The sequence below is a fragment of the Zea mays genome, chromosome 3 (genome assembly GCF_902167145.1).
Source record: "Zea mays cultivar B73 chromosome 3, Zm-B73-REFERENCE-NAM-5.0, whole genome shotgun sequence".
Classification (NCBI taxonomy): Eukaryota; Viridiplantae; Streptophyta; class Magnoliopsida; order Poales; family Poaceae; genus Zea; species Zea mays.
The window spans coordinates 168,690,626-168,714,373 of record NC_050098.1 but is presented as its reverse complement, the minus strand read 5'-3'; the positions used below and the strand labels follow the sequence as shown (position 1 = coordinate 168,714,373).

Sequence of the window (23,748 nt, the reverse complement as noted above, 5' to 3'; positions counted from 1 at the left end):
TCACGCTGACTTGGCATTTGTTTTTGCATCACCCTTGTACTTTTACCTTCTTTCAAGTCAGAGGTGTATTTGTAACCCATCATCATTCTTATTCTTCTATAGCAATAAACTAAAAATGAGTTGATATTAATACGTAACTATTTATGTTATCTTTTATATTCCATGTAATTTCCTTTTCATTATGATATATAATGTTTATGAAGGTATATTCTTCATAACTTTCGTCCGAAAATCATTATATCCTAAGGGAAATAATGCTTTGGAGGACAAAGGACTTTAATATTTAACGTTTTCTGTATTATCTTATTCTTAACTTTTAGCATTTGAGAACAAGTCCCAACAGATAGTAATCCTTATATCAGTATTTGCCTCGAAACAACGCTACGACAATGTTGGACCAGACAATACGCTGCCGGACCAGACAAAAAGTAACAGGGTCCAGCTCTGCTGCAAGCCTTTCGACGGATCCAGTGCAGGCTGTGCAGTACAACTACAGCACCGGACCCGTTCTGGGTTTTACCCCTGCGCCACTGCCTTGTTCTTTCTTGCTCCGCTCCCCACGCGTACGCGCTCTCGTGGCGACGACTGGGTGATCGCCGCCGCCGCCGCCGCCACCACGCACCACCAGGCCTTCACCGGCGACAAACACCACCAACAGGTAAGCCCACGCCTCCTCTTCAGTTCCTGTTATACGAAACGGAGCATCCGAACCCTAACATCTATTTATATTCGGATCTGATCTAATCACAAGTGTGTACATGTGTTATGCCAACTAACTTCGATTACTCTTGCAAATTGTTGGTTGTACGTGTGTACACCTATCTCCTTTTACGGCGTCCGCGCCCTACTTGTTGATTTTAAATTGTGGGTTTGGAACAAGTATGTGGTCCGAATGGTTGCATTGTGATACCTTTAGCTACTTTGATGATTGAAGATGAAACTATGCCGCGAACTCAGTTCTTTGCTAGTATATTTAGAGAAGGGCATACTGTATTTATAGCAGGGTTCATATCTGCGTGTCATAATCAGCTTAATCAGGTCTTTTCTTCTGAATGTACTGCTTCCATGCAAGAAGCTCGGCTTATTTATCTTCTATATAACACAGACACAAGTGCTTCAGTCATTATAGTGCCAGTACCATTCTGCCAGCGAGTTCCTTTGCCACAAAAAGATAACACTCGGATATCTCATGGCAAAACCTGGGATTTTAGGCCGCAGGTATGTTCGATGCTTAGAGTTTATGTATTGCTCTTCTGTATAGCAACAAAAGAATACCTTTTAGGTGATCATTCACACAAATACGTATTCATCTCAATCTTCAGCAGTGCACAGAGATCAAATGAGGGCATGCGAATCATATTCTCAGCAGTTATTGGTGTTATGCTAGGGTACTTGTTTGGCATTTCCTTCCCTACCGTTAATATAACAAAGGTAAAACGGATCATTTCCTTCTCTTGTCTTCTTATGCAACATGCTCTGCATAGAGGAAAAAAATCTTTACGGCTGCCTTTTGCAGCTTCACTTCCCTTCCAGCATTATCTCCTATATCGAGGACAGAAACTCTGGCATCACAACCCAAACATTATTGAATCATGCATGGACGTCTGCAGCTACTCATAAGAAGAACAATTCAGCTTCTAACTCTGATGAAATTCCTAAGGTATCTTGCCTGGCTTAGTGACTTGTATTTTCAGTGGTTACTATGCACAGGCACTAGTTTTGCGAGTTATGTCCTGCTTTTGTTATTTTTTTGTGGTCAATGTCTTCTGGACCTGTAGTTTTACTTGTGTATTTCTTATGCACGGCGTGTGAATATGAAGTTCAAGAATTCACATGAAAGCTTTAATCCTAGGAATTCTGCCTACATTATCCTTGATTTGTTAGTGTGGTTCAATTTATACCCTTTATGAAGTATATGAAATAATGAACTGAAGGGGTGGTTTCTTCTCATAGATGAAAACTATATTTTCATTTCTGTTTATCACAATAATTTCAGATTTATGTTCCAACAAACCCTAAAGGTGCTGAAAGGCTTCCACCGGGCATTGTAGTGTCTGAAACAGACCTTTATCTCCGGAGATTGTGGGGTGAACCTAGTGAGGTTGGTTTCTATTGTTGATGCCTTTTTCAGCACTTGTATCAAATGATGCCCTCAAACAGTGTTTTTTTTATTTTGTTGCTCGATATCTGAAATATAGTAATACCACCAGGATCTTACTACCAAACCAAGATACCTTGTTACATTTACAGTGGGATACTCTCAAAAGGCAAACATTGATGCAGCGGTGAAAAAGGTAAGACATCCTAAATGCTTAAAATATGCGAGGAATGATATATTGTAGTTTTTCAGATTCACATATGTCTTCTCTACAGTTTTCAGATAACTTCACAATTATGTTGTTCCATTATGATGGTCGGACAACTGAGTGGGATGAATTTGAGTGGTCAAAAAGGGCCGTCCATGTGAGTGTCACAAAGCAAACCAAATGGTGAGTTGTTCTTTTGTGTGTTTGCAATGATCAGGCCCCCATTAGAATGCAGGATGCCGCCCGCCCTCCATTCTTGTGTTTTTATGGAAATGAACCGGTTCCTGTCATCCTGTGAATTTCCTAAACAATTCCTATGAATTTTCTGCGTTCCAAAGGGGCCCCTCAGTCTCTATGCATTTGTCCATCAAAGGTTGCAAACTTATTTCTCGTTTACCCAAGGTGGTATGCCAAACGATTTCTACATCCTGACATTGTTGCCCGCTACGACTACATATTTATCTGGGATGAAGATCTTGGTGTCGAACATTTTAATGCAGAGGCGTAAGCAGCAGCATATCCTTATTTGTTTTTTTAATGGTGTTCCCTCAAGAAAGATAATCTCAATTCTCAAAGTATCTTCTTCAGGTACATTAAGCTTGTTAGGAAGCATGGGCTTGAGATCTCTCAGCCTGGTTTGGAGCCCGATAAAGGTTTGACATGGCAAATGACTAAACGAAGAGGTGATCAGGAAGTCCACAAGTGAGCTCCTGAATTAATATTGCTTTACCATTGTTTAGTAGCCACACACAGCTATATTGGTTTCTGGAATGGTATTTTGCTTTTTCACAGAGTAACTGAGGAGAGACCTGGCTGGTGTAGCGACCCTCACCTGCCACCATGTGCAGCGTAGGAGTGCAATCATTTATTAGATTATTTTCTTATCGAAATTTCTGTTTTTCACATGTAATCTGATATGCAGGTTTGTTGAAATTATGGCAACTGTATTCTCAAGGGATGCATGGCGCTGTGTATGGCATATGATTCAGGTGGGGAGTGGTATCTCCTACTGTTCTCTTAACTTCATTTGAAGCCTGTATTCTTACATATTGTTTTCTGCAGAACGACTTGGTCCATGGATGGGGCCTTGATTTTGCTCTTAGGAAATGTGTGGAGGTATATTCATCATCCATATTAGTATATTACTCTGATGAATTGCATTGTACGTGAATACTATCTTGCATAGTTGCAGCATACCTTGGGTTGCTTATCGTATAGAATCAGTATTTTTTAAACTTTAGTTCCTTTGGGGATCATGGGGTGGCCAGGTGTGATGTATCGTTAGGTATGGTTAGGTTGGTAGTAGAGATGAGAGGATGTGCGGTATGGTAGTATATAAACAGAAGCTGGCAATTTCAGATGCGATGGGACTCATGGAGAGAGAATTTCGTTTCCACATTCCAAACTAATGCACATATACAATTGTACCAAGGAGGCCAATGCCATCCACAACCTGAGCTTCCCCCTCTTTACATGCTATCCACCACAACCAGTCATGTTTACTGATCCAGGATTCTCTTATCTGATCTTATGTTAAACAGCCAGCCCATGAGAAAATTGGAGTGGTTGACTCCCAGTGGATTGTTCATCAAGTCATCCCTTCGCTTGGTAACCAGGTATGCCAGACTATTGGTACCATCTCACTTTTGTGCACGGTACACACATAGATACAGTGAATTCTGATCCTGTAGCATCCATTCCTGTCAGGGCAAGGCAGAGAATGGAAAAGCACCATGGGAAGGGGTAAGCTAACTAATAACAGTTACTAATTTTACATATTTCGCCGTGGGAATGCATGAAAGGGTTTTATGTTGCTGTTCTGTCTGTTACAGGTTAGAGCACGCTGTCGTAAAGAATGGGGGATGTTCCAAACAAGGTTGACTGATGCTGAGAAAGCATATTACTTGGAGCACGGGATCACACCACCAAAATCGACGGTAGCTTAGCTGCACGCACCGACAGTAGCTTAGCTGCACTGCATGCCTGCATACAGGCACCTCGCGAGTCACGCCAAGGTTTCTGTTTTGTGAACCTAGCGCCTTCCTGTCCGATAAGCAACTGACTCTGTAGAGATGCAGCACCACAGCCAGATTTGTACAGAATCGATGTACGTTTTTACTCTTCTTAATCTTCTTTACTTGTTTTCAACCGTAGCGACGAGAGTAGCTCTTGTGTAAGTAACCGATTTAGCATGAATCCGGTGGCTCTTTTTTTTTTGATATATTGCCCAAATGCAATATCGATATGGTCATTTCGTTTCATTGTTTTAATAACAAGCAAATGGTTGCTTTGGGACAGCCCTTGTGCCTTCAGTGCCTCATTTTCATGCTCTAGCCAGTTATCAGAATGACAGCCCTGAAACATCTTGCTGCATAGCCAGATGCAAACAGTTATCCACATATGGTGTGGTGTGATTAGTTGCTTGCATTACCCATCACCTGTATAACCCAAGTCAGGATGAAGTACTCGTTGGAACAAAGTGAAGTGATTCTAGAGGTTCAAACCCCATAGGATTATTTTCTATGAACGCTTTTGGAACAAATGATTGGTTTGTATAAATCCTATGAAATTCAAACGGAATGGATTGAACTTGGGAGGGATTTTATCAAGAGGCTGGATCTCAAGAAAAGTTCCCTTTGTGTTACTCTCTCGTCGAATCGTAAGTTCCACTTATGTCACTCTCCCATCGAATCCATACGTTTTTCATGTCGCCCATCCACATGCCGTTACAACATTTCTTAGTCTTCAAGATGTTATCATATCTTATTTCTACATTTTTTTATTCTTATGCTTCTAGAATCCTACGTTTCAAAGATGTCTTTACGCAGCGTTTTGGTGTCATGTACAGTAAATTATGTTTGATTGTTTAGATCTTTGTGTTGTAGCAGGTGTCTTACGTTTCCAGTAGGGGTAATGTTATTTTGGAGCTGTTTGGTTTGCTGTCTAAAACGTCACATCGTATCTAACTTTTCTACCTAAGTTTAGTTCTTCAATTCGAGCGACTAAGGTTAGGTAGATTATGATAAAACTAAACAACCTTATATCTATGGGTTTATGCAAATCTACATTGACTAATATATCATTAAACCTAACGTACCGGCAAACGTTGCATTATGCCTTGCTTTGAGCACTCACTGCACTCTGCAGTACTGAGTACTGACCCCAGACAACCAACATGCGTAAAACAGTTTTCAAAGTTTCGTCTTCATACATTATTATATCAAGGTGGCATTAAGTACATCTTATTGTCAGATTTTTCGATCTGCACCAGCAAACACAAGGCCCACCAAGTAGCGGTGCCGCCTGCCTATACGACACGAGTCACACGACGCGGCATAGGAATATACGTAGGTGCACGTGCTGCAATGCAACTGGATCAGAGCGTATATATGCCTACGCGCCGTAGCGTAGGACGTGGCGGTTCTTGGTCGGGGAGCCGGTGTACTGGACGGTGCTCTGGTAGGTCTCGTAGCGGCGTCCGCCGCCGAGATCCTCGCGGCTCTCGTACGACTGGTAGCGGCGCAAGCCGCCGAGGTTGCCAGCCCCGTGCTTGTACGCCCCGCCCCCGTAGCCGTAGCTGTGCTGCACGCCGCCCTGCGGCGTCCGGCCGCCGTGCGGCAGGAACGCCTCCTCGCAGTCGCTCTCGTCGCTCTCGCTCTCGCTTTCGCTCTCGCTCTCGCTCTCGTATATGCCCTGCCTGTAGCCTTGCTTCTGAGCGACGGCGGCGCCACCACCATAGTGAGCGCCGTATCCTCCCGCGCCAGTTCCAGCGTACGCCTCCTCGTACTGGTAGCCGCTCTTCTTCGCTTTTCCACCGGCGGTGGCGCCGCCGCCGTACCCGTACGCATCTTTATGGTAGCCGCCGTACTGCTGCACGGCGCCACCGCCGCCGCCGCCGTAGTGAGAGTCGTACCCTCCTGCACCACTTCCGCCGTAGTACTGGTGGCCGCCCTTCTTCACTTTGCCATCGGTAGTGGCGCCGCCGTACCCGTACTGCTGCACGGCGCCACCACCGCCGCCGTAGTGCGCACCGTACCCTCCTGCGTCAGTTCCGCCGTACGCCTCTTGGTACTGGTAGCCGTTCTTCTTTACTTTGCCACCGGCGGCGGCGCCGTGCCGGTACACATCTTTGTGTCCGTCGTGCTGCTGCACGGCGCCACCACCGTAGGGAGCACCGTACCCCGCCCCCGCCCCTGCCGCGTTCTTGTGCTTGTAGGCCTGCTGCTGGTCGTAGGCGTACGTCTGCGCGACGGCACCGGCACCACCGTGGTGAGCGCCGCCGTAGCTCTCTCCGCACGCCTCCTGCGCGTAGCTGTAGCCTGCTTGCTTCTTCACGCCGCCGGCGCCGTAGCCGTACCCTGCACCTTCGGTCTCCCCGTATGCCTCGTGCTGCTTGTAGTTGTAGCCCGGCTTCTTCACGGCGGCCACACCCCCGTAGCGGGCACCGTACTCCGTGTCGACGACGCGCTTCTCCTCCTCCTCCTCCTTGTATAACTCGTCGTGCCAGCTTCTGACGGCGGCAGCAGCACCGCGCACCTCCTCCTTGTCCTCCTTGAAGGAGGAGTGCTTCTGCTGCACGGCCACGGCGCCCTTGTACGCTTCGTCGTGCTCCTGGAACGCCTCCACCTTGCAGGCCTGCTTCTGCACGCCGCCGCCGTAGCAGGGCTTGTCGTCGACGGCCATTCGGTTCATCTCCGTGACGACGGTGGTCACGGACTCGGTGTTTTGGCGGTGGTAGTTCATATGGGGATTGCTGCTGCCGTAACCACCATAGCCGTAGCCGTAGCCATTGCCACGCCTCACAAGCGAGTGCATACTAGGAAGAAGAACTGAAGAAGCACGGTAGTGCAACTCTCTGCTTACTCTGGCTGCGCCGCGCCTTGGCTTTGTGTTGGTATGGATGATTGGTCATTTGGTCTGCTTTATATATAGCGCCGTAGGCCGTGGCGAGAACGCGAGGGGAGAGCAGGCTGAGGGCATCTGTGCTCTTGCTCGATAGGATAGGATAATATGGTACGGTGATGGTGGTGGAGCAGGGGCGGCAAGCAAATGGATGGATATGTGCTCCATCCGTTACTTGACTCGCTTTCTATCTAATCTATCTGGGCATCTTGGAATAATGGTTGGATCGAACATTTCGATTTCCCTTGAGCCTAAGAAATCAATGTCGAGTGCTTAATTATGGTCCAAATAATTAGAAATCAGGTGGCGCTCTATTATTGCTCCATAGTACGTATACAGCTAATGGTCATTGAGGCACTGCAGATGCTCTTGACCAAGGCATCTATCTATCTGAATACACACACACACACACACGTTAATAATACAGTCGGAGGGAGCGATCGACAACGCATCGCACAAACATAGCGACCATAAGATCATAGTATATATTTCTTATTCTTCTATATATAAAGCTAACGAAGAACATATTCGCGCGTGCCAAACTTGATGGCCTGCTTGCGTAGCAGTAGCAGTAGCAGGGATGCTTATCATCTCCCCTCCCGCCTCGTAGTAGTAGCGTCAAATGATTCCATCCATATCATGGATGGACCATTGAACGTCTCACGTCACGTGCGACGGTACTCTCAACTCCGATGCTGCTGCCGCCGCCGCCGTAGTACGTGGGTGTAGGCCAGAGCCATGCATACACTTGCTTTGATGCCTGCCGTCTACATTATGTTTATGCTCGGTTTCTCTAATATTTTTTTTTGAATTTAGAATTTACCATGAAGTGGACTCCAGCTGAGATCCATCATGGCCCGTGTTTGGTTCGACTTTTCAGCCGATTCTGGCCGCCATAAGCGGGTTTTGGTGTCCAAACGTCTAGATTCTGAGGTGATTCTAGCCACCGCCGATTTTCTGAGAAGCAGGTTTTCAACGACTGCGGAGAAGCAGCTCAGCACCACGTCCGTGTGAAGTCTCGTGAATCCTGGTCTCATCTGCTTCGTACGTACGTCTGACTCTCTCTTTATCTCAACCCACATCGATTATATTACTGGTAAATACGCACTAACTGTACTAGGACGATCAGTAATCATCAACACTTTAGCCGTGATGTTAATTACGAGCATTATATTAGATAGATATACGGGCCATTTACATCCATGCCGAAAAAAAGCTAATGCTTAGTGTCATGGTTTGTTATCTGAACCGGTCAATAGTTATATTGTAATAGACAAATCATGTATAATTTTAATCAGGTTTTAATTATTGTGTCTTTGCCTATTTTCTTTTTTCACTAAGAATCTACAATCTCATAATCTGCGTATCCAAATACCTAGATTCTAACCGGATAAAAAAACAAACACAAACTTACATGATATTTAAAAAATAAACTAATTCGAGCGGAATTGATGTCAAATACAGTTGGTATAAAAATTAATACAGAATACCAACTCATAGCACTAAGAGAATGCCAACATGTATTTCTAATGCTGTCAATGCATACAACAGGCCCCAACGGAATTAATGCACTAGTTGGTTGTTTGTATTTATCTGTTTTCTTTTTTTAATCAGAATCTACAATCTCATAATCTGCGTATCCAAACACCCAGATTCTACCCACCAGCTTCTCTCCACAGCAGCCGAACCAAACACCCAGATTCTAATCACCAGTTTTTCCCACAGCCAACTTTTCGCTACAACCAGCTTTTCAGAAAAGCTCTTCAGAAAAAAGCCGAACCAAACAGGCCCATGGTTTACTAGAAAACCGTTTGACAACACAGCCACTCTGAAACTGCCTCTTTTACCTTTAGATAGATAGACGACCTCACATGTTACTCTCTCATGCCTTCTTCCTCACGAAGAAAAAAAAAGATTTTTTAAGATGGTACCCTTAGACCGTGGTCACGACCAGGCGCAGAACCTTGACCGTCTCGAACGGACCAAAAGTAAAACGGACCTTGGACCATTTTAATATTAATTTTGGTATATAATGACTAGCACAACTTTGCTAAGTGATTGATTATAGAGGCTAAAAGATAAAGCATATACTTAGACAATATGTGCAAAGCAAATTCCGAAGATCAACTTGGATAAAGTTGTCAAACAAAGGACTTAAAAAGAGATTTATTGAAGATTTGTCTAGCTAGGTCATACCAAGGTCCAAGACACAAGGCAAATCAAGCCCAAACAAAGCAAAAAATCGTAGAAACAACTCAGAACACACTAGAGAACCCTAGACGTATCTGGTGGCGCACCGGATACGTCTTGCAGAGAGGCTAGATTCGGACTTGGAAATACGGAGAGCACCGAACGTATCTGTTGGCACACCATACACTGGGCTAAATTCGGACTATAAATTAGGAAAAATAATTTATAGTGTACAAATCTTTTAGAGAAAACTTATAAACATATATTTTCAACAAAGGAGTAACTAAAATCATATAGGTATACTTCTATTAGAGCATCTCCAAGAGACTCTTTATTTTTGAATCTTTATTTGACTCTTTATTTGTATCTCCATAAATATTAAACTCTATATATAACATCTCATTCCAACAGACTCTCCAACATGCAAGTTAGCTTGGCTAGGGAGAGTTGCTAGCCAAATTTGGCTAGTGAGAGAGTTAATTTAGAGAGACAGATAGCTTAGCAAGTTAAATGACTAGTCTGCTGGAGAGCTATTATGCTATTAAGTAGCTAAAATTTAGCTTGACAAGCTATTTAGCTAGTCTATTGGAGATGCTCTTAAATCTTCATTAGAAACCATATTTGTTTATGGAGATGTAACTTCAAGAATAAGAAAGTTACAATTAAAAGGTATTTTAATTCAAAATCTTTAGAGAACTTTTTCTAGATTCAAAAATAAGATTTTGGGTGTTACAATTACCGACTAGTAAATTTCGTGGTTCGTTCGTATACTAGTTTAGGCAACGTGCCCTACATCTGGTGTGAGTTGCTCGTGCTGCTACTCCGTAAACAGAGTTCAAGCTTTGACCGGTAGCTCCCTCAGGCTATCTACAATGCATACCGCTTGAGTCCCCCTCCGTTAACACTGTAGTCGTTGTAGAGGCGACAATGCTCCTCTTGTCACCGCAGCGCTGCCCCCTCCGTAGCCCCCTAGGTAGCAGCTTCTTTCTCTCTCATGTTGCATATGGCGTATCCCATGCGTGTCCCCTAGACACTATTGAGGACCGAATTCCATGCATACGGTTGTTTGTTAGCTGCGAAAAAATGATGATGAATTAGAAATAGATATAGGAAAATGATATTATATAGTTGTAGTGGGGTATAGGGGATAATTTAGAGGAAACTGCTGGGGGATGAAAATTTAGGGGATGAAATGTTAATGATGTGACACAAAAAAGTGATATAGAGGAAGAAATTTAGGGAGAACCGTTGCGGATAGTCTCAGGGTCGAGCGCCAAGAGGACGCTTCCACGCATCACCGCCTACTGGTGGTTGGGCGGCGGGCCCAGCATGGGCGAGGAAGTCGTCTGTTTGCTCGGAGTGTCAGACTGTCTGCATGGGTCGACGCTCTAGCTCCCTCTCCCCTTGCATGCCGGCTAGAGAAGACCCCTCACTCGCGCAACAGTTGCCTCTACGGAGCCCCCTAGCAAGCGAAGCGCTTCTCTCTCCCTCCACTCCTTGCGGTACACTGTTCATGTGCCCTTACACTGTTTGGCACTGTGTTGTGGGCCCACGATGAATTATTAGTAGATCAAAAATTGATAGTGATTGTAATGGGTATAGGGGAAGTATTTAGGGGGAAACCGCTGCAGAAGACAAAAAAGTAGGGGATAAAATATTGATGATGTGACATAAAAAAGTGATATAGAAGAAAAAATTTAGAGAAAACCCCTGCGGATAGTCTCAAGTAGTTGGTATTGGCCCGTACCGTTTACTGTCCACTGTAGCGAACAGTAGCGTTGTTCACTGTTGTGGCATCACACGCCCCGCTCCTGTCAACCAACTCCTCCCGCTGTCAGAGACGGATGCTGTCGTACCGTGGGGATGGCGTAGATCGTAGTTGTGCGAGGTATGAGCGATGGCTAGAGGCAAGGGGAGGAAAGATTTATCTATTGCTTGAGTTTCCCTTATTACATAGTCACACACATATATATAACTTCCAAAGCATATCTTAATTGGACTCTCAACAAACTCTAAACCAAATCTTCTAAATATTCTCCTGCCTAATCTTCTAGCCCCTAACTCCTAACCAAAACATCCCTATAACCAACTAAATCCTAATCTGACTAAAAACAAATATAGAGAAATATCTACAGCTCATCATACGAGCTGTTGCGACCACTAGCTTCTTTCTATAGGTGTATATTCGGGCAGTCCGGCCTGGCCCGGCCCAAGCTCGAAAAGGCCCATATTATTTGAATTTCGAGCCGGCCCACGACCCGGCACGTAGTTGCTTAAACGCGCCGGACTCATTTCGGGTGTCCCGAAATTATAAAACTCCAAAATTCATTTTTTGGCCAGAAATTCACATTAGGGTCCGAAATTCAATTTTTGGCCCGAAATTCACATTAGGGTCCGAAATTCACATCAGAGCCCTAAATATAAAACCAATTTAATAAAACAAATAAAAGATAAGCCAAATAAATTTGAACAAAAACAAACTTAATATTTGTATTAAAGTTACCATAGCTATGCAATGACTACCTCGTTTACAAATCATTTTGTTAGAAGGAAAAAAGAAGTATAATCATCTCTATACAAAGTTCGTAAGTTCAATTTATTATCTAATGTTCATAACAAAAGTAAAATTACATCACATACTCTAATTCAAATCTAAAAAACATCTAACTAGCATTATCTCTAGCTTTGTGTTCTTTATCAAGTACATGAAAGTGTGGAATGAAGTGTGATTTTAATAAATACTAGTCGGTTGCCCGTGCGTTGCGACGGCTTACAACAATACCCACGTGTTGGGCACCAAAAAGAGCCAGCGGACGGTCCGGCCCTGGGACCGGACGGTCCGCGGTCCGGACAGTCCGCGCCTGTGGGCCGCAGGTCCGCGCGCGCAGAACAGATTAGGGTTCCGAGTTTCTTGCCGTGTTTGTTAACGAAATTCACGGGATTAACTTGGGAAGTTTGTTTGTAACGGGTCTAGCCCCCTCCTCTATAAATACAGAGGTATACGACCGATTTTTAATGATCAATCGAATCAATAAAACTTCTATCTCGCATTTATTTCCTGTATAATTAGGAGTAGTTCTAGTCTAGTTCTAGTTTAGCCTCTCAATCCCCAAATTCTCCGCTTCTATTCGACTCTATGTCGATTAGAGGAGTCTAAGTTGGCCTGCCCGAGCCTAGACACCACCTAGGATCTCTCCTTCCCGACGGGGTCCCTCTCGGGAGCGAGATCCAGGCACCGCCGGCGATCTTCCGTCGCCCCTGCGCACGCGCGGACCGTCCGGCCGTCAGGCAGGGAACCCTAGCCTCGCGCCAGGTCGCGGACCGTCTGGCCCCTAGCCGCGGACCGTTCGCGCCTGACCAGAGAGCACTGTCGCCGGTTCTTGTTGATGATTGGCGCCCGAAAAAGGTGCCAACATACTTTTTTGCTGGGGATAGCATGGTGCGTCCCGTTCTATCCATCGTCGCCGTTGTGTTGTCCTGCTCATGTGTGGGGTGGTACGGCGATGAATTCGTATTACTGGCCCAATCTGTTTGCTTATTTGGGCTGGGGGGCACCACAAGTTTTTGCCTATTGATAGGTTGATCAGGCAGACATGGCCGAAGAGGATGCAATCTGAAACGGCCTCTGTGCATTAAAGTTTCATCAAGTATTTATATTATCTGATCGCAAGAGCCGATGATTTGCATCGAGCTGAGTCCTTACTTCGGGAACAAAGTAGCTCATGAAGTCAATTATTTCAGAGGTTTTCACTAGTGCTTTTGGTTCGCCAAGCTCCACCAAAAGGCAGGGGGCATATGTTGAGATCCAAATTGAGCGGACGGTCCGGCCCTTGGGCCCGGACAGTCCGTGTGCCCCGAGATTAGATTAACTCGGATGTTTATCCTTATCTCGTGCGTGGTTATCCATCTAATCACGTGGGAGTTGTTGGCTATCTCTTAGGAAAAGGTCCAGACCTCCTCCCCTATAAATATAAAGGGGTACGACCGATTGAGAACCCCCGAACACATTCCAATCGAACCAATTACTTTACTTACTTTTCCTGCCCTAGGAGTAGATGTAGCGTAGTTCTAGTTGTAGCATTCCGCATATCCACCTCCACCCTAGGACAAACTTATCCAACTCTTCCATAAATACCTTATTCATGAGGTTCATGAAAAAGGCGGGTGCGTTGGTTAGTCCGAAAGGCATTACTGTGAACTCATACTGCCCGTACCGGGTGACAAATGCAGTCTTCTGAATATCTGCTTCCTTGATCTTCAGCTGGTGATAACCAGACCTCAAGTCTATCTTGGAGAAATATTTGGCCCCTTGAAGCTGGTCGAAGAGGTCGTCGATCCGAGGGAGTGGATACTTGTTTTTGATTGTAACCTCATTCAAGGATCGATAATCAATACACATCTGAAAGTCGCTTAGAGGGGGAGTGAATAGGCAAATCTGAAATTTACAAACTTAAGCACACACTACAAGCCAGGGTTAGCGTTAGAAATAAAAGCGAGTCCGAAAGAGAGGGTGAAAACAAATCACAAGCAAATAAGGCGGATGACACGGTGATTTGTTTTACCGAGGTTCGGTTCTTGCAAACCTACTCCCCGTTGAGGTGGTCACAAAGACTGGGTCTCTTTCAACCCTTTCCCTCTCTCAAACGGTCACCTAGACCGAGTGAGCTTCTCTTCTCAATCAATCGGGACACTAAGTCCCCACAAGGACCACCACACAATTGGTGTCTCTTGCCTTGATTACAATTGAGTTGGAAACAAGAAAGAAGGAAGAAGAAAAGCAATCCAAGCACAAGAGCTCAAATGAACACAAGTATCTCTCTCTCACTAGTCACTATTTGATTGGAATGATCTTTGGACTTGGAAGAGGATTTGATCTCTTTGTATGTGTATTGAATGAAGTCTATAGCTCTTGTATGAGGTGTGAAGGCTGAAAACTTGGATGCATTGAAGTGTGGTGGTTGGGGGGGTATTTATAGCCCCAACCACTAAAACAACCGTTGGTGGAGGCTGCTGTCGTATGGCGCACCGGACAGTCCGGTGCGCCACCGGACACTGTCCGATGCGCCAGCCATGTCACCCGACCGTTAGGGTTCGACCGTTGGAGCTTCTGTCTTCTGGGGCACCGGACAGTCCGGTGGTGCACCGGATAGTTACTATTCACTGTCCGGTGCGCCTTCTGGCGCTGCTCTGACTTCTGCGCGCGCAGGCGCGCACTATTCACTTTTACTGTACCGTTGCAGACGGCCGTTGGCGCTGTGTAGCCGTTACTCTGCTGGCGCACCGGACAGTCCGGTGAATTATAGCGGAGCAGCTCCCAGAATTCCCGAAGGTGGCAAGTTCGGAGTTGGGTTCCCTGGTGCACCGGACAGTCCGGTGCGCCAGACCAGGGCACACTTCGGTAGTCTTTTGCTCTCTTTGTTTGAACCCTTTCTTGGTCTTTTTATTGGTCTGTTGTGAACCTTTGGCACCTGTAAAACTTATAATCTAGAGCAAACTAGTTAGTCCAATTATTTGTGTTGGGCAATTCAACCACCAAAATCAATTAGGAAAAGCTGTAAGCCTATTTCCCTTTCAATCTCCCCTTTTTTGGTGATTGATGCCAACACAAACCAAAGCAAATATATAAGTGCAGAATTGAACTAGTTTGCATAATGTAAGTGCAAAGGTTGCTTGGAATGAAACCAATAATTATTTCTACTAGATATGCATGGATGACTTTCTTCTAATTTAAAATTTTGGACCATGCTTGCACCACTTGTTTTGTTTTGCAATGTTTTGAAAATTCTTTTTCAAAATTCTTTTGCAAATAGTCAAAGGTATATGAATAAGATTTTGAGAAGCATTTTCAAGATTTGAAATTTTCTCCCCATGTTTCAAATGCTTTTCCTTTGACTAAACAAAACTCCCCCTTAATGAAATCCTCCTCTTAGTGTTCAAGAGGGTTTTAGATATTAATTTTGAAGAGGGTATACCAATTTGAAATTATATCACAAATAAGATGCCAATTAAAAAAATCTTCTCTTAACACAAACTTGAAAGACTATATTTTTGAAATTGGTGGTGGTGCGGTCCTTTTGCTTTGGGGTCATACTTTCTCCCCCTTTGGCATGAATCGCCAAAAACGAACACTTGTGAGTGAAATATAAGCCCTTATTCAAACTTTCTCCCCCTTGGTAAATAATATAGGAGTGAAGATTATACCAAATTGGAGAGCGGTGTGGAGCGACGACAAAGGATGAATAATTCGATGGAGTGGAGTGGAAGCCTTGTCTTCGCCGAAGACTCCTTTTCCCTTTCAATCTATGACTTAGCATGAAATTCACTTGAAGAACACATTAGTCATAGCAAAAATGAAAGAGATGATCAAAGGTATATAAATGAGCTATGTGTGCAAAATATCAATCAAAATTCCTAGAGTTAAGAATATTTAGCTCATGCCTAAGTTTGGTAAAAGATTTCTCATCTAATGGCTTGGTAAAGATATCGACTAATTGATCTTTGGTTTTAATATATGCAATCTCGATATCCCCCTTTTGTTGGTGATCCCTCAAAAAGTGATACCGAATGGCTGTGTTTAGTGCGGCTATGCTCAACGGGATTATCCGCCATGCGGATTGCACTCTCATTATCACATAGGAGAGGAACTTTGGTTAATTTGTAACCATAGTCCCTAAGGGTTTGCCTCATCCAAAGCAATTGCGCGCAACAATGGCCTGCGGCAATGTACTCGGCTTCAGCGATAGAAAGAGCTACAGAATTTTGTTTTTTAGAAGCCCAAGACACCAGAGATCTTCCCAAGAACTGGCAAGTCCCTGATGTGCTCTTTCTATCAATTTTACACCCTGCCCAATCAACATCTGAATAACCAATTAAATCAAAAGTGGATCCCCTGGGGTACCAAAGGCCAAACTTAGGAGTATAAACTAAATATCTCAAGATTCGTTTTATGGCCCTAATGTGAACTTCCTTAGGATCGGCTTGGAATCTTGCACACATGCATACGGAAAGCATTATATCCGGTCGAGATGCACATAAATAGAGTAAAGATCCTATCGTCGACCGGTATACCTTTTGATCTACAGATTTACCTCCCATGTCGAGGTCGAGATGCCCATTAGTTCCCATGGGTGTCTTGATGGGCTTGGCATCCTTCATCCCAAACTAGGTAAGAATATCTTGAATGTACTTGGTTTGGCTAATGAAGGTGCCCTCTTGGAGTTGCTTGACTTGGAATCCTAAGAAATACTTCAACTCCCCCATCATAGACATCTCGAATTTTTGAATCATGATCCTACTAAACTCTTCACAAGTAGATTTGTTAGTAGACCCAAATATGATATCATCAACATAAATTTGGCATACAAACAAATCATTTGCAATTGTTTTAGTGAAAAGAGTAGGATCAGCTTTTCCGACTTTGAAGTCATTAGAAATAAGAAAATCTCTTAGGCATTCATACTATGCTCTTGGGGCTTGCTTGAGCCCATAAAGCGCCTTAGAGAGTTTATAAACATGGTTAGGGTACTCACTATCTTCAAAGCCGGGAGGTTGCTCAACATAGACCTCCTCCTTGATTAGTCCATTGAGGAAGGCACTCTTCACGTCCATTTGATAAAGCTTGAAGGCTTGGTAAGTAGCATAGGCAAGTAAAATGCGATTGACTCAAGCCTAGCTATGGGTGCATAGGTTTCACCTAAATCCAAACCTTCGACTGTTGAATATCCCTTGGCCACAAGTCGGGCTTTGTTCCTTATCACCACACCATGCTCATCTTGCTTGTTGCGGAAGACCCACTTGGTTCCTACAACATTTTGGTTAGGACGTGGAACTAAATGCCATACCTCATTCCTTGTGAAGTTGTTGAGTTCCTCTTGCATCGCCAACACCCAATCCGAATCTTGAAGTGCTTCCTCTATCCTATGTGGCTCAATAGAGGAAACAAAAGAGTAATGTTCACAAAAATGAGCAACACGAGATCGAGTAGTTACCCCCTTATGAATGTCGCCGAGGATGGTGTTCACGGGGTGATCTCGTTGGATTGCTTGGTGGACTCTTGGGTGTGGCGGCCTTGGACCCTCATCATCTTCCTTGTCTTGATCATTAGCATCTCCCCCTTGATCATTGTCTTCCTCTTGAGGTGGCTCATCTTCTTGATCTTCATTTTCATCCTCTTGAGCTTGATCCTCATCTTGAGTTGGTGGAGATGCTTGATTTGAGGAAGATGGTTGATCTTGTGTGTGTAGAAGCTCTTCGGATTCCTTAGGACACACATCCCCAATGGACATGTTCCTTAGTGCGACACACAGAGCCTCTTCATCATCTAGCTCATCAAGATCAACTTGCTCTACTTGAGAGCCGTTAGTCTCATCAAACATAATGTCACAAGAAACTTCAACTAGTCCAGTGGACTTGTTAAAGACTCTATATGCCCTTGTGTTTGAATCATATCCTAGTAAAAAGCCTTCTACAACCTTAGGAGCAAATTTAGATTTTCTACCTCTTTTAACAAGAATAAAACATTTGCTACCAAAGACTCTAAAATATGAAACATTGGGATTTTTACCGGTTAGGAGTTCATATGATGTCTTCTTGAGGATTCGGTGAAGATATAACCGGTTGATGGCGAAGCAAGCAGTGTTGACCGCCTCGGCCAAAAACCAATCGGAAGTCTTGTACTCATCAAGCATGGTTCTTGCCATGTCCAATAGAGTTCTATTCTTCCTCTCTACTACACCATTTTGTTGTGGCGTGTAGGGAGAGGAGAACTCATGCTTGATGCCCTCCTCCTCAAGAAAGCCTTCTATTTGTGAGTTCTTGAACTCCGTCCCGTTGTCGCTTCTTATTTTCTTGATCCTCAAGCCGAACTCATTTTGAGCCCGTCTCAAGAATCCTTTCAAAGTCTCTTGGGTTTGTGATTTTTCCTGCAAAAAGAATACCCAAGTGAAGCGAGAATAATTATCCACAATAACTAGACAATACTTACTCCCGTCGATGCCTATGTAAGCTATCGGGCCGAATAAATCTATGTGGAGTAGCTCCAGTGGCCTATCAGTCGTCATGATGTTCTTGTGTGGATGATGAACAACAACTTGCTTCCCTGTTTGGCATGCGCTACAAATCCTGTCTTTCTTAAAATGAACATTGGTTAGTCCCAAAATGTGCTCTCCCTTTAGAAGCTTGTGAAGATTCTTCATTCCAACGTGGGCTAGTCGGCGATGCCAGAGCCAACCCATGTTAGTCTTAGCAATTAAGCAAGTGTCGAGTTCAGCTCTATTGAAATCAACTAAGTATAGCTGACCCTCTAACACTCCCTTAAAAGCTACTGAATCATCACTTCTTCTAAAGACAGTAACACCTACATCCGTAAAAAGACAATTGTAGCCCATTGTGCATAATTGAGAAACACAAAACAAATTGTAATCTGAAGAGTCTACAAGAAAAACATTGGAAATAGAATGGTCGGGAGATATAGCAACTTTACCCAATCCTTTGACCAAACCTTGATTTCCATCCCCGAATGTGATAGCTCTTTGGGGATCATGGTTTTTCTCATAGGAGGAGAACATTCTTTTCTCCCCAGTCATGTGGTTTGTGCACCCGCTATCAATGATCCAACTTGAGCCCCCGGATGCATAAACCTACAAAACAAGTTTAGGCCTTGTTCTTAGGTACCCAAACGGTCTTGGGTCCTTTGACATTAGAAACAAGCACCTTGGGTACCCAAACACAAGTCTTTGAGCCCTTGTGTTTGCCCCCAACATATTTGGCAACTACTTTGCCTGATTTGTTAGTGAGCACATAAGAAGCATCAAAAGTCTTAAATGAAACATTAGGTTCATTTGATGCTATAGGAGTTTTCTTCTTAGGCAATTTAGCATGGGTTGATTGCCTAGAACTAGATGCCTCACTCTTATACGTAAAAGCATGATGAGAGCCAGAGTGAGACTTCCTAGAATGAATTCTCCTATTTTTGTGTTCGGGATAACCGGCAGGGTATAAAATGTAACCCTCGTTATCCTGAACCATGGGAGCCTTGCCCTTAACAAAGTTAGACAATTTTTTTTATTAGGGACATTGTTGGGGGTATGCTTCATAGCCGAAGATCCTAAAGAAAGAGAACACCTTCAGCAGACCCTCTCAGGAGCAAGTGCCAAAGCTATTACCTAGAGATCTTCGGCACAATGATAGATCTCAAGACGAAGGGCCGAACCGACTTAAAGATGGAATGACTTAAAGACCCATGATGTTTTGTGTCATTATTGTAGTCAATTATAAAGGACTTAAATGTAATTTTACGCAGGTTGCACCCTGTGCCTATAAATAGGTGAACAGTACCCCGGCACTGTTTACGCTATCCTGTAATCGCTGGCACATTACGCTTGAATTGTTACTTTCCGCCAAAGCGAAGGTATAAATGTGCCTAAATACTATGTTTTAATATTTATGTTCAAGTAATAGAATATGTGAATAACATTATTTATTTTCGGTACATTCTTCTCCAATGTTTTATACTTTATATTTCATTTTTCATTGTTTTACAAGTTTGATCACGAAGGTGAAACCTTCGTGACATTTTACTCAAGGCCTTCGTCCAAAGTTCATTAAATCCTTGGGGAGATAATGCTTCAGCGAACGAAGAGCATTAATATTTAACATTTTGTGTTGCCTTGTTCTTAATTCGAAGCATTTGAGAACAAGTCCCCAACATTGGCGCCCACCTCCGGTGAACTCAGTTCCACTTTCTGAGCTGATGGCTTCATTCAAAGCTGGAGTTGCTTCTGCTCCGAAGCTCGTACTCCCGATAACAGGCGGTTCATGCTCAGAGCCAGCCAACAAGAAGCAGAAGAAGGAGGCACAGAGAAGGGTACAACATGTCGGGGTGCAAGGACCATTCATCAAGTCAAGATGGTCCCACATCCCGATTACCTTCTCCCAAGAGGACCTTCAGCTCAAGGATTACCCTCACAACGATGCTATGGTTATTTCTTGTGTCATCAAAGGATTTCTGGTCCATAATGTTTTGGTTGACACAGGCAGTGCAACGGATATTATATTTGCTAAGGCCTTCAGACAGATGCAAGAGCCCGAAGATAAGATCCATGATGCTACACATCCCCTTTGTGGCTTCGGAGGAAGGCAGATTGTAGCACTCGACAAGATCACGATGCCAGTAACTTTTGGATTTATCAACAATACAAGGACTGAACAAGTTGTGTTTGATATTGTTGATATGGAATACCCTTACAACGCAATCATTGGTCGTGGAACACTCAATGCGTTCGAAGCAATTCTTCACCTAGCATATCTTTGCATGAAGATACCTTCAGATCAAGGGCCTATTGCTATTCATGGAAGTCAGGAAGCCACCAGAAAGGCCGAAGGAAATTGGACAGATTCAAAAGCAATCCATAACATAAATGGAGCTGAAGCTTGTGAGCAATACAAGTACAGAAGGGAGAAGGCTGCTTCGGCTGATCAGCCGAAGCCCATGCTCTTATGTGACGATATAGCAGAACAGAAGGTGCTATTGGGATCTCAATTGTTTGAAGAGCAGGAGAAAACCCTAATAAGGTTCCTGTTCAACAACAAAGATGTCTTCGCATGGTCAGCTAATGATCTCTGTGGTGTCAACAGGGATGTTATTGAACACTCGCTCAATGTTGATCCATCCTTCAGACCCAGAAAGTAGAGGCTTCAGAAGATGTCTGATGACAAAGCCGAAGGTGCTCGGAATGAAGTGAAAAGACTCCTCAGCAGTGGAGTCATCAGAGAAGTAAAATACCAGAATGGCTAGCTAACACTGTTATGGTAAAGAAAGCCAATGGTAAATGGAGAATGTGCATTGATTTTACTGATCTCAACAAGGCTTGTCCGAAGGATGAATTTCCATTACTAAGGATAGATTCTCTGGTAGACGCAGCAGCTTCGTCAGAGCTCATGAGTTTACTAGATTCTTATTCAGGCTACCATCAAATCTGGATGAAGAAGGAAGACGAGCCAAAAACCAGCTTCATCACCCCCAGTGGTACATATTGTTACCTTCGGATGCTTGAGGGGCTCAAGAATGCTGGAGGAAGCTTCAGCAGAATGACAGCAAAGGTCCTTCATTCTCAGATAGGCAGAAACATGCTAACATATGTTGATGATATCATAGTAAAAAGCACGAAGCAAGAAAATCACATTGCTGATCTGCAGGAGACATTCGCTAATTTTAGGCAAGCTGGTCTGAAGCTGAATCCGGAAAAATGTGTCTTCGGGGTAAAGAAGGGGAAATTCCTTGGTTGTTTGGTTTCAACAAAAGGGATCAAAGCTAATCCAAATACAATCAAAGCTATCCTTCGGATGGAGCCGCCAAGCACAAAGAAGGGGGCTCAACGGCTAACAGGAAGATTGACATCTTTGAATCGATTTATATCCAGATCAGCAGAGAGAAATTTACCATTCTTTGAAGTGCTGAAATCAGCCGAAGTTTTTCAATGGGGATCAGCTCAGCAAAAAGCCTTCGAAGAACTGGAACAGTATTTGATAGATTTAACAACTCTAACTCCACCAGCGCCAGGGGCTCCTCTGCTGCTGTATGTGGTAGCTTCGCACTCTGCAGTAAGTGCGGCACTTGTTCAGGAGAAGCTTGAAGGGCAATTGAAAAAGCAGGCTCCAGTATACTTCGTTTCCGAAGATCTCAGTTTTGTTAAAGAAAAACTATACAGAATTAGAGAAGGTGCTGTATGCTGTTTTAATGGCCTCCAAGAAGCTTCGACATTATTTTCAAGCATACCATATAATTGTTCCTTCATCACAACCTTTGAAGGATATTATGAGAAACAGAGAAGCTACTGGAAGGATTGGAAAGTGGGCTGCGGAACTCAATGAGTTCAACATTGATTATGTGCATAGATCTTCGATTCAGTCCCAGGCGCTAGCAGATTTCATCGCTGACTGGACGCCAAGGGCTTAGGAGGAAGAAGCAAGTAAAGATGCCGAAGCTTGGATAGTATTCTGCGATGGTTCTTGGGGAACCTTCGGGGCAGGTGCAGCTGCCGTTTTAATTGCACCTTCCAAAGTCAGAACATGCTACGCAATGAAACTTGATTTCAGTTGTACAAATAATATTGCTGAATACAAAGCTTTGCTTTTTGGGTCTTTGGAAGTTGAAGGCAATGGGGATAAGAAGGGCGGTTCTCAAAACTGATTCCCAAGTTATTTCTGGCCATGTTGACAAAAGTTGCAAAGCAAGAGATCCGAAGCTTGAGAAATATTTGGATATAGTTCGAAGACTTGAAGCTTCCTTTGAAGGGTTTTCTGTCAAGATTATTCCACGAGGAGAAAATGAACACGCTGATCTACTAGCCAAGTCAGCAGCACAGGGGCTGCCATTACCTTCAGAAGTATTCTTTGAAACAATAAAAGCACCTTCGATTGACCTTCTTGAAAGAGCAGTGCTCAATATATCTCCTGTTTATAGCGAAGATTGGAGAACCGAGATCATGTCTTTTCTTCAGGGCAATTTCCTTTCAGATGACGAAGCTTATCATAAGAGAATAGCGGCAAGAGCCCGTCCATATGTAATAATAGAAGGGGAGTTATACAAGCATGAAGTCTGTTCTCCATTACTCAATGTTTATCCAGAGCTGAAGGTATAGAGTTGATGAAAGAAATACATGCCGGCCTGTGTGGATCTCACATCGGATCTAGGCCTTTGTTGGGTAAAGTTTTTCGTCAAGGATTCTATTGGCCGAAGGTAGCTTCGGATGCAGCAGAGTTAGTCCAAAAATGCGAAGGTTGTCAAAAATGTGCAAGAGATCAAAAACAACCTTCGTCTCTAACTCAATTAATACAGCCCACTTGGCCATTGCAGAGGTGGGGCCTTGATTTGCTAGGCTCACTTCCACCAGCACAAGGGAATTTAAGATATGTTGTAGTGGCAGTAGAATATTTTTCTAAATGGATTGAGGCGAAGCCTTTAGCCACAATAACTTCGGTCACTGTTCAAAAGTTTTTCTGGCAAAATATTGTGTGTCGCTTCGGAGTGCCGAAGGCCATTACCGTGGACAATGGAGAGCAGTTTGATGCCGAAGCTTTCAGAGAGTTTTGTGAACAAATTGGCACGAAGATCCATTTTGCATCAGTTCGGCATCCGGAGTCAAATGGACTTGTCGAAAGAGCTAATGGCATTATAATGATAGGAATAATGAAGTTAATCTTCAACCAGCCCAGGAGGAAGTGGCCGGACGAATTAATCAAAGTGGTGTGGAGCCACAACACAACAATGCCAAGGTCAACAGGTTTTACACCATTAAAATTATTGTTTGGTGACGAAGCAATAACCCCAAAAGAAGCTAAAGCGGGATCA

At 43.8% G+C, this 23,748-nt stretch overlaps 2 protein-coding genes across 3 annotated transcripts; one reads left to right on the top strand and one right to left on the bottom strand.

Annotated features, from left to right (window-relative positions):
* The first annotated feature begins 460 nt into the window (after window positions 1-460).
* On the top strand, window positions 461-4,603 carry LOC100284062 (uncharacterized). 2 transcript variants are annotated; one of them, XM_008674725.4, is made up of 15 exons: window positions 461-658; window positions 1,106-1,218; window positions 1,326-1,431; window positions 1,517-1,660; window positions 1,997-2,101; window positions 2,211-2,294; window positions 2,374-2,489; window positions 2,709-2,810; window positions 2,895-3,008; window positions 3,099-3,155; window positions 3,229-3,295; window positions 3,369-3,422; window positions 3,848-3,922; window positions 4,014-4,049; window positions 4,139-4,603. In XM_008674725.4, exons 2-15 carry the CDS (start codon window positions 1,190-1,192, stop codon window positions 4,250-4,252), a joined length of 1,203 nt encoding a protein of 400 aa, XP_008672947.1. In that variant the 5' UTR covers window positions 461-658; window positions 1,106-1,189; the 3' UTR covers window positions 4,253-4,603.
* Window positions 4,604-5,495: 892 nt separating this feature from the next.
* LOC100280698 (lipoprotein) lies at window positions 5,496-7,203 on the bottom strand. The gene has a single exon (NM_001153617.2). It carries the CDS (start codon window positions 7,119-7,121, stop codon window positions 5,700-5,702), a length of 1,422 nt encoding a protein of 473 aa, NP_001147089.2. The 5' UTR covers window positions 7,122-7,203; the 3' UTR covers window positions 5,496-5,699.
* Window positions 7,204-23,748: the final 16,545 nt, after the last annotated feature.